Here is a 10,517-nt window from a genome sequence, read left to right as displayed (position 1 = left end):
CCTCTTGCTTTATGTTGTCGACGAAAAACACAATGCCAGCCACATATTTGAAACCTCCTGGGAAGCTCGTTCAGCAGCTCATCCATCAGATCTAAAGCTGACGAAAAAGCTTTCAGCAACACGTTCACTAATATGCAGAGAAATAAATCTCGGCCATCCTTTCAGCACGGTCAGTGAAATGTTACCGCACTTTTTTTATTTAGATATCCTCTTAAGATGTCACAAATGATTAATGGCATTAGATTAATCTACATCCAGTTTTTAATTTTTTTTATATCTGTCAATATTTTAGACCTGCTTCTGATAGAAGTTGTATGAATATTAATGATCAATCGTAATTAAGCATAATTTTCTATTTCACCAGAACTCCATATGGTTGAGTGTGAAATCCAAACTGCTATATCCAGGTCATCTAGGGGAAGGGCTGCAGGAAATTGCTGTGTATTGTTCATTTTGTTTAAGTTTAAGATTATTTTGTTGCCTTTTCATCCCTTGATTGAGAGGACAGTGGGTAATGTTGGAAACAGGGAGAAGAGAGTGGGGGTGACACGAGGCAGAAGGCCGAGGGCGGGAGTTGAACCCAGGGCCGCCGCATCAATGGTTTAACCGCTGAGCTAAACCGGCGCCTTAATCAAATATAATGTTTTGATATTCATTGTGAGTTTTCTATCAGTAATATTTTTGCTTATTTAAGTTAAATTAGATGGTTAGGATAAAAGATACATACATGTCGCTCTTTGCTGCTCTGTAGCAATACCTTCATCTACCTAATTTAGCTTCCTGATTGTGATGTTATGATGGATGCCCGTATATGCAGTTGCAATGCATACCTTTATACATTCATACAAAATGACAAGACACGTCTGTTTTCTTCATTATGACATTTATTGAGCAAATGCTGCTGGGAAATCGTTCATGATGAGTAAAGTCATGGGATCGCAAACAGTAGCACCTCATTTATTTCTGTATTTAAATTCAAGTCCATCCTATGCATACAAGAATGCATGTATGTGCGCATTTACAGTTTTATTTTTCAGTTGCACTCAGGTAAACAGAACAGACACGGATAAAAAGCATGTTTAAGGCTAGGAGTTTCTTCAGGTTTCGTTAAGCTTTAACTGCTTCAGTTACTGGATGTATATGATCATGTGTTTAACATATCGCTGCCCGTTTCTTTCTTCACTGTGTGTTGTGTATTTGTTGTTTCTTTTTGGCTCAGTTGGACTCTCAACATGTCGAGTAAGGCTTCTTCAGTAGTCCCTCCCACCTGCCTGTCCCTTCCTGTTTCGCGAACTCAAAAATCTCCACGACTCTATGGATAATTCTCTCGCTCTCCCACCCACGTCACATGTACTCCTTTCACACATGTACTCTTTTTACAGTGTATTTCTACCACACATACAGATATGAGAGGATATTCCCCTCTCCTGAGCTAGCATGCAGAGACCCCCCTCCCGCCCTCCCGTGAACTCTCCCCGTGAACTGCAGAAAGAAACAAAAAGAGGATAAAATGTCTCAGTCGCTTGCTCCTGACCGCATCTGCAGCGAAGCCCATTTAAAGCTGTCACTCAACATGCATTTTTGAAGTTTGTAGCATTTAAGTTTTGGCGTCTCTCTATGCTTTGTTTTGTATGTTCGAGAGTGGTTATCTTTATTACGTCGCTCTAGCTGTATGATTTTCTTTGTTATGTTAGTTCTGGGTTGATTGCTTGTCTTCGGGTCTTCTCCTCTGGACCCCTCCTCCTCCTCTTTTGCTGGATCAGCCGCCTGGAGGCCGCTCAGTCACCCTCTGTCACCTGCTTGATGGACTGGGTGGAGTGCTTCTCCGTCTTCTTGCTGGAGACCAGCTTCTCTTGCACCACCTCCTCAACGTCTTCCACCTCCTTCACTGTCTCGGTCACAGTGATGGATTTGGTGACGTGCTTGGAGCCGTCCTCTCCGGTGGTGATCGTCTCAACGGTTTTGGTGATCACCACCTTCTGGCTGCCATCTTCCTTGACGGGGCTCTCATCCACGCCGTTAGCCATCACGTCGTCTTCCTTCTCCTCGTCCTTCCCTTTCTCTTCAGGGCCGCTCTTGTCTATATCACCGTTCATGGCGACATCCTTCTTTTCTACCTTCTTGTCGTCTGTTGAGTCGCTCTTTTTCTCTGATTTCTCCTCGGCAGGCTTGGGAGGCTCAGGCTTGGCGGTTTCTTTCTTGGGGGATTCAGCTTTTGGAGATTCGGGTTTGGGGGATTCTGACTTTGGGGACTCAGCTTTTGGGGAGCTTGGTTTTGGGGATCCGGTTTTGGGTGAGCCTTCTTTGGGGGACTCGGACTTTGGAGATGTAGGCTTGGGGGATTCAGATTTAGGAGACTCAGGTTTAGGTGATTCAGACTTGGGGGATCCAGGCTTTGGAGATTCAGACTTGGGGGATCCAGCCTTTGGAGATTCAGACTTGGGGGATTCAGGCTTTGGAGATTCAGACTTGGGGGATTCAGGCTTTGGAGATTCAGATGCATCTTTCTTGGCAGCTTCTTCCTTCTTGGCCTCGGGCTTCGCAGCTTCTGTTTTCGGAGCTTCCGTCTTGGCTACGACTTCCTCAGATTTTTCCACTTTCTCGTCTTTCACCTTCTTCTCATCTTTTTCTTCCTTCTTTCCTTTATCTGCATCCTCTTTTTCCTCTTTCTCATCTCCACTTTTGGATGCTTTATCACTTCCAGCATCTTCATCCTGATCTCCGGCCACCTCTTCAGCGGCAGCCTCCTCCTCCTCTCCTCCGCTGCCCTCTTTGTCTCCTGCCTTCTCTTTGTCGGGAGAGGCTTTAGACTCTGGAGCTTTAGAGCACAGCACCGTCTCCTCAACTTCCTCCCCCTCCTCTCCTCCCTCCTCTCCTTCATCGCCTCCCTCTGCGTCATCTCCCTTATCTCCCTCTTCCTCTCCCTCTGCCTCACCTTCTTCTTCCTTCTCTCCCTCCTCCCCTCCTTCTCCCTCGCCCTCCTCTTCCTCGTCACCGCCTTCTCCTTCATCCTCCTCCTCCTCTTCCTCCTTAGCGGGTGCGCTTGAGCTAACTTTAGCTTCAGTGGCAGCTACAACTTCCTCCTCGTCACCTTCTCCCTCTACTTCATCTTCCTCACCTTCACCTTCTGCCTCCTCTCCTTCCCCTTCCTCTCCCCCCTCTTCCTCTTCTTCCGCATCCTCTCCTCCGTCTCCGAGAGTGGCTGACAGCTCCTGCGCGATCTCCGCCAGGGCCTCGTCGATGTCAGTCTTGTCATCCTCCACCCTTGTCTCCTCGATGATCTCCTCCACAAACTTGTGCTGCACCTTCAGCTTGGGAGCGTCTGATTTAGACTTTGGGATTTTGGGGTTGAGGGCCTGGCGATAAGGGAAAGTACTAAAGTGGGTTTCCTCCCCTTCAAGGAGTTTCCTGAGGACAAAAAAGGTTGAAAGGTGCATTTAGTCGTCACTTTTGTCAAGTAGAAATAGTAAAATCAGCAACTTGTTAAGGCATGTTAAATGCATGAACGTGTATACCTGTATGCAGCAATCTCGATGTCCAAGGCCATCTTGACATTGAGCAGGTCCTGGTACTCGCGAAGGTGACGAGCCATCTCCCATTTGGTGCTCTTGAGCTCATTATCCAGCTGGTGAATCGTCTCCTGCAGAAAAACAGAGCACATACAATGCAAGGGTAGGTATAATGAAAGAAAAAGGGCAAATTAATTAATGGATTTAGGTTTCAAAATCCCTTAGACTCACAACATTTATAAAGACTGTTTAATCCTCTTCTTAATTAACTTCATGAATTTAATTTATCCCTTATTTTACTGCCCGTGCACGCTCCATAAACCTCGTCGACTCTGTGCACCAAAAACTGTTGCTTTAATATATTCTGACGCAATACAGTATTCGAGAGATTTTGAATGCCTCCTTTTCAAGGACAGCCTCCGCAATTGTCAATACGCCCCCGCCCCCACCCGAAAAATCTGTGTGGTGTGATGTAAGGACACAGCCAATCGACCCAGGCCTCTGACTCAGCAAGAGAGAGAGAGAGAGAGGGAGAGAGAGAGAGAGAGTCTGCTGCAGTGTCTCCCTTTAACCATTTCCTGACAGCTTAGAAAGAAAGTCAGCGAGTGCGCGTGAGCTCACAGCAAACATTACGCAGCAGAAAATGTTTCGACACAGGCCCTCAGCTGTGGCAAAGGGGGAGAAAAAGATCCGATTAACTGATAGTAAGTTTGCTATAATTAAGACCTCAAATGAAAAGTACGTCACTGACATAATATCAATAGGCCTATCACATATTACAACATAAACATATTAATAACATAAAGCAGATTTAAACCCTGATAATTGCATTTTAAATGCATAAAAAGTTTGTTAAATCGTAAAACATTAAACAAGTAGGGATACTATCTCTTGTAATAAAAGAGATAGATAAGTAAAAGGACTTTAAAGCTTCTTTGAAGCATCTTTACGCACGGCTCTGTGGCTGTTTTCCTACCTGCAGGCTGGACAGGTCGCTGTTGTGGCGGTCCTCGATGTCATTCAGCTGCCTCTCCAAAGAGTCTCTCGTCCCGCGGACGGACTCCAGCTCCACCGTCTTGGACTGCAGCTGGCGGCGGTAGTCGGATATCTCGTCCCTGGCGGACTTGATGGCGTCCTTGTTCTGCTCCGCAGCCTCGGTGAGCTTGGCGTAGCGGCACATGAACCAGTTCTCCACCTGCTGCAGGTTCTGGTTAGAGTGACCTTCCAGCTCGCAGCGGATCTCCCGCAGAGCCTCGGTGATGTCCGCCTTCTGCATGTCTTTCCTCTCCACGGTCACCTGAGACGCCTGGATCTGAGCGATGAGGTCGCTCACCTCTTCCTCGTGGTTGTTGCGGATGAAGGCGATCTCATCCTGCAGCGACTGAACTTTCTTGTCCAACTCAGACTTCATCAACTCCGAGTCGCTCGTGTCCTTCTTCAGGACGCGGATTATCGCCTCTGTCTCCTCCCGGATGCGAGCCTCTTCGTCAAAGCGGTCCCTGAGCCGCTGGATGTCCTCCTCGATGTGGTCGGTGTCGAGCTGGACTTGCGCCTTGTCATGGTGGATCTGCTCCAGCATGGAGCGCAGCTCCTGCAGCTCTTGGTCGTAGAGGTCTCCCAGCTGGGAGCGGGACACCTGCTTCTGCCGCAGAGCCTGGATCTCCGCCTCGATCTGCTTGTTCTGCTGCTCCAGGTAGTGCACCTTGTCGATGTAAACAACGAAGCGGTCGTTGAGCCCTTGAAGTTGCTCTTTCTCGTTAGATCGCTTGTAGTCTCCGTTCAGGATGGAGGTTTGATTATAATCAACGCTGTCGGCGGAGCTGAGCACCGTGGAGCTGTAGGCTCGGGACACCGGCATGTTCACGCTCCTCTTGTAGGAGGTGGTCATGGTGGAGCCGGGGCTTGCCCGGGACCAGGACTGGGAGCGGAAGCCGCTGGAAGGGCTGCTGCCGGAGCGGCTGTAGCCGTAGCTGGTCCTAGTATCCATACTTCTCCGAAAGGGGCTCCCTATCGTATCCACCGGGTAACTCATCCGGTCAGACTACCGTGGGGGTGTGAGCAGAAATGAAGGGGGACGGAGCAGGTGGTGGAGGCGACGGTGTATGTGGGTGTATGTGTGTTATGTGTGTATGTGCAGGTGAGCGGTGTATGGCTCTCACAGCGACTGAACACTCCTCCGCCTGCTCCTTATATATGTGAGGCTCTGCCGCTAACAAGGCAACTCCAAGCACTTTTCTTTCGTCCATTGATGGAGGGGAGGGGAGGGCGCGTGCCCCTCAGGCAGGCTGCTAGTGGTCCCCCGTCCCGTTCAGTCTGAAGCACGTGGGCTCAGGCGGTACTTGGGAGTTCGATTTGAATACACAGATAGATAGATAGATAGATAGATAGATTAAAGTAAAAGAACAGAACGTGAAGCAGCCTTCCCTGGTTCTTTATTTCAGCACCATGGACAGCGACAAGCAATACAAGCCATTTGATTCCTTAGAAGAAAAGATTAATAAATGATTATGAAGGAACTGAACAACTTTTCCCACCACATTTTTTTGCTTAAACAAGGTCTCGGTATATATCTTTATATTGTGTTATATTTCCTCCTTTTGTTTTAGCAGTAAGGTTAAGATTTAATATTTTTTCCCTTCAAATTAGGACTTGATTATTCTTTAAATTAAGCTGTGATTCTGCATTGATTTTCCTATATTATAAAACATTTAATGATATATTAAAAATAGAGTATATAGTCTAATAATATATAATATAAGAATATAGAAAACACATACATCTCAGTAATACAGAGTAATCTGTACAGTCTATATTTGAATGGTTTGCACTGCAGGATGTTTAATATATATATATTATAGCTTCTCTTTCACACAGTATGTGTTATTATTTTATATTCCATCTTATTATAGCGTTGTACCTCCTCATCACTGATGCACATTTTTCTATTGCACGGACTTTGGCTCTACGTCTCAGTGCTTCCACGGCCACATGGGATTTATGATGTACACCGTCCATTTGCTGAGACATGTTTCCCCGAACAGTAAAGCTTCAGGCAGCCTGTCCTGAGGTCCGGCCTCACCGACAGGCCATTGATCTCCTATCAATCTTGACGCTTCTCTCTAATCTCGGGTCAGTCGGGTCAATGCAAACGATTATCAATCGATGGAGGTAATGCACCAAAAACAGCTGCATTAGTGCTTTTTGAGAATCCATTACTTAATGCATTTAATGCTGTCAGACCTGCAGGTGCAGCCACGGTGCAAACAAGGTAAAATCACACATATATTGGATTTCTTCTACGTTTTGTTGAGTGGCAATTTTGCACTCTGAAATAAATTCATGAAAAAATATCATTTAGGTAACAAATATCTCAGTATCACCTCTAAAGTCTGCTTTTAAAGGCCGAGGATGTGAGCAGAGAACTTATTCTGCTTTAAACACGTTGGATGTTTGCCATTAATCACCTGTCTACATTTTCCTGTCTCCCCTCATTGGCTTTCCACCGCAAGCTTTAGTCAAGCAGAGCTAATGCATCAAGCATGGCCAATTTTAGATTGCTCCAGAGACAGAAAGGCAGACAGCGGGAGAAACACAGAGAGATGTAGACGGAGAGGGAGGGAGCGACGGTCACAATGACTTTCTCTTTCTACGTGTCTGCCTATTTTAAGCTCTAAAATGTATTGTAAATGATTTTACACCAGAAGCGACGCCCACAATCAGCTCACATGCTGACGTTACAGTGTCCTTGACCGCTGCTCCGTGGCCTCCTCTGCACAGGCCCTTTCCTGCTGGCTGCAGGATTTTAGACGCATATGCTTTATTGTCGGGCTGTTCAACAGAAACCTTGAGGTGCTTTTGGAAGGCCTGCGAGGGCGGCGGTGGTGTGATCAACACGGAAGAGCGAGGTGTGTGTGTGGGCTGGGCAAAAAAACAGGGGAGTCATTCAACATCAGTTCTGGGCTCCAGCGCACTGCAGAAGGGTTGGAGTGTTTTCAAATGGCACTGCAGCAGAAAAAAAAGGCTCCAGCAAGCATACGAGCCCATCCCAGTCAGGCCCAATGTGTCCCAGCCCAGAGCCTGCAGAGACCAGTGCACATCAGGATGTATAGGGAGAGTGTTCCCCTTAGAATGAGGTCATTGCTCGGACATCTTTAGGGGTCATGGAGGGAATGTCTGACTTTTTATTCAGATATAATGTTAAGTGGCACATATCTATTCATTCAATCTAGCACAACTTTATGCATCTTCTGTGCAACTTTATATAGAGAGATTTTTTTTCCTTAACCAGTTTTGACCCAATTTTTGACGGGATTGCTTCCAAACCAAGTTTTATTGCTTTTATGCAATGACATAGATCCTACATAAGTGGCATTGATTCAAAAAGTATTGAGGATTAATGTATTAAAGTTATTTAATAATCCAGAAGAATCACTGATAATCAATAGTTTGTCGTATCAGACCCTGAAGTGTAGTTAAGAGAGTCTACATTTGTGGAAATGTACTGATCTCATCAAATGTAGTGCCCCTTTTTAGAGTAAATAACTGAGCGCTTGTGCAGCTATGTGTATTCAGCGATACATATTTTGTAAATTTTGACGTGGCGCCCTCTAGTGGCTGTAGTTATTATAACAGGAGCAAAGAGTTAGAAAGTCCACTGAGTCACTTAAAAGTTAAAGCGCCTGTGAGGAACTTTTGCTTTGTGTTGATTTTGGCGCCCCCTGTGGACAAAGTCATACCTCTTATCTCTTTGCTGATTTTCTCCATACACTGTATGAAAAGATGGACGACATGACAGCTCCCTAAAAGTGAAGCCAAAACATTTGGAGCGCCCCCTGCTGACTGGCTGCAATATAGGTCATAAAGCCCGCCTCCTCCATGTTAACAGATGGGACATGAATCAAACTATAAAATCAAAATACACATCAAATAAATGTTTCTCAAACATGGTTTTTGTAATTATAGTTAGTTCTTATCGTGCTGATTTACGTCCAAGTGTTAATTTTTAATTAGTTATTTGATGCTGTAAAAAGGATGATTGACAGCTCTGTTGACAAATACAGCTCCTGCAGCCGATCTGTTCCAGATTAGCAGAGTGGAGGAGGAACGGTGAGAGGAGACGTAAGTAAAACAATCACTACAGTCATCGAAGTTTCCATACCTGTGAACGTTAACCTCAGACCAACACAAAGAAGCTGTTCTGCTGTTAAACACACCGGTGTGCGGGATCTTTGCTGTTTTTTTGGTAAGTTAAGTGTTTGTTTTGGTTAGCGTGTGGCTACGGTGGCTCCACCCGCCGATCTCTACTGCGCAGATCTGGCTCCAAATTACGTCACCATCGCAAGATGGCAGCGCCTACCATGAGCTATTTTGGCATCAATTTCGTACAATGGGAGCAGATGGAGACGCGTCGTCCATCTATATATACAGTCATTGATTTTTTCCTGTACATGCTTAAGTGGTGTTTTTTTAATAAACAATATCATCCTGTTTTTGTTTAACAGTCACATGTATCAGTCACTTTAAATTTTTGCCCTTGAAAATATAAACAAAGGCGGCGTGTACTTAATCACTTTGTCTGACACCGACCCCCCCCTGCCAGCAGTGTCAGGCATTATAAATTATTATATAGAAACAATCAATCTTGTCGCTGATGGTCTGGTTTGCTTTTGTAGGTCATATAGAGTCATCAGAATTTATTTCAGTCTGATTTATAGCCAGTGAAAATCTCCTCACAGGAGCTTTAAGTTAAGTTATGTAGAATACACAACTTAAATGATGTGTGTAAAGCTATATACGTAACTTAAGTAACATACTTATTTAAACTGGAGTCATAATCTACTACCACTAAAAGCAGGCTTGTTTCCTTAAACTAACCAAAAAGCAACCTTTCACAGCCGCGTTGTTGTCCTGTCCGCCTGCTGTTGGTCATTATTTTAGTTTTGAGAGTGTTTGGCAATCCTCCTATTCATCATTTAGGTCTGAGGACGTGCCAAGCGTGAAGGAGACATAGAGGACACTTTTGAGTGAATGCAGGTGGCCAGACGGAATGACTCGACACATATTCAGCCGTAAATACTGAGCTGCTCAGGAGACCAGTTGGAACACTGTCTGCTCTGCCTCCCTCTCTATCGTTCCTGCTGCTATCTTATCTTCTTTTTCTGCATCCTCTGTATTCTTTTTTAATTGCTTCTCTACTTTATAACTTACTTTATTAACGTTCTCTCTTTCTTCTTTTTTATCATTATTTTTATCCTTCTTTCTTGTTATCACATCCTTTTCTTTTCATCTGTTCCCAGCTCCCGTCTGAGCTCCTCCCTCCCTCCCTCCCTCTGTCTCCTTTTTGCCTCCTCCCTGTCCCATGCCAGTCACTGTCTGGCTCCTACCCACCCAGTCACCATAAGTGTTGTCTCCTTTTGTTCACCGTGATAACTTTAACAACATGATAGCAATGACCTTTAGTTAAACACGAGCAGTTTTAACAGAGATGCTCTTCACAGGATTAACATGTTGGAGGTCATAACCATGCCCTGATACACCTGAGCCAGTTTGCCATGTGTCATGATGTATTATGGGATTAAAGCATAAGGTTGACATAATAATGTGTTACTGTGAAAGGTTTACATACTTGTTTGTGCATGTGTGTGCACTTCTGAGCCTTGACGGTGGAGGATCCAGTTTAGTGCATGTTCAGCTCCCCTGTGAGGTTCGTTGTATATTGATTTCCCCTTCTTCCTTGAGGTTTTTACAACTCTGCTGATGCACATGCAGGCCAATGGAATCTATACACACATGGGCTGTCTTAAAGGCTAAGGGAAAATACTGTGTGTGTGCAAACAACAAATGTTGCCTGTGCATGTGAATCTGGGTATATAAGGATTCTCTGCTAATGTGACAATATTGTAATGAACTTCAACTTCTCTGCAGTCGTGCAGCAGTCGTGCATTAGACTATTCTAAGCTGCACATTAATGGATGTTAGTAAGTACTAGTACTTATGGCAGCAGAATTG

General features: G+C 45.1%; 1 protein-coding gene across 1 annotated transcript; it reads right to left on the bottom strand.

The window, feature by feature from the left end:
* Nucleotides 1-866: 866 nt before the first annotated feature.
* Nucleotides 867-5,678, bottom strand: nefma (neurofilament medium chain a). Its single transcript, XM_069673417.1, has 3 exons — nt 4,486-5,678; nt 3,516-3,640; nt 867-3,408 (listed from the first exon to the last, which is right to left on the bottom strand). The coding sequence occupies exons 1-3, from the start codon at nt 5,539-5,541 to the stop codon at nt 1,779-1,781; spliced, it is 2,811 nt and encodes a 936-aa protein (XP_069529518.1). The 5' UTR covers nt 5,542-5,678; the 3' UTR covers nt 867-1,778.
* Between the last annotated feature and the right edge of the window lie 4,839 nt (nt 5,679-10,517).

The sequence above is a fragment of the Semicossyphus pulcher genome, unplaced genomic scaffold (assembly GCF_022749685.1).
Source record: "Semicossyphus pulcher isolate SPU_LCO1_2020_fin unplaced genomic scaffold, fSemPul1.0.p SCAF_22, whole genome shotgun sequence".
Taxonomy (NCBI): Eukaryota; Metazoa; Chordata; class Actinopteri; order Labriformes; family Labridae; genus Semicossyphus; species Semicossyphus pulcher.
The sequence above is the reverse complement of the archived record's forward strand: the minus strand, read 5'-3'. Positions and strand labels throughout refer to the sequence as shown.

What these genes read in the sequence shown, in the direction of transcription:
- nefma (XM_069673417.1), bottom strand. Translation starts at nt 5,541, where the DNA reads ATGAGTTACCCGGTGGATACGATAGGGAGCCCCTTTCGGAGAAGTATG. An exon ending in GCGACCTGTCCAGCCTGCAG is followed by an intron (nt 3,641 to 4,485) that starts GTAGGAAAACAG and finishes GTTTTTCTGCAG; the next exon opens with GAGACGATTCACCAGCTGGA. An exon ending in ATCGAGATTGCTGCATACAG is followed by an intron (nt 3,409 to 3,515) that starts GTATACACGTTC and finishes TTTTGTCCTCAG; the next exon opens with GAAACTCCTTGAAGGGGAGG.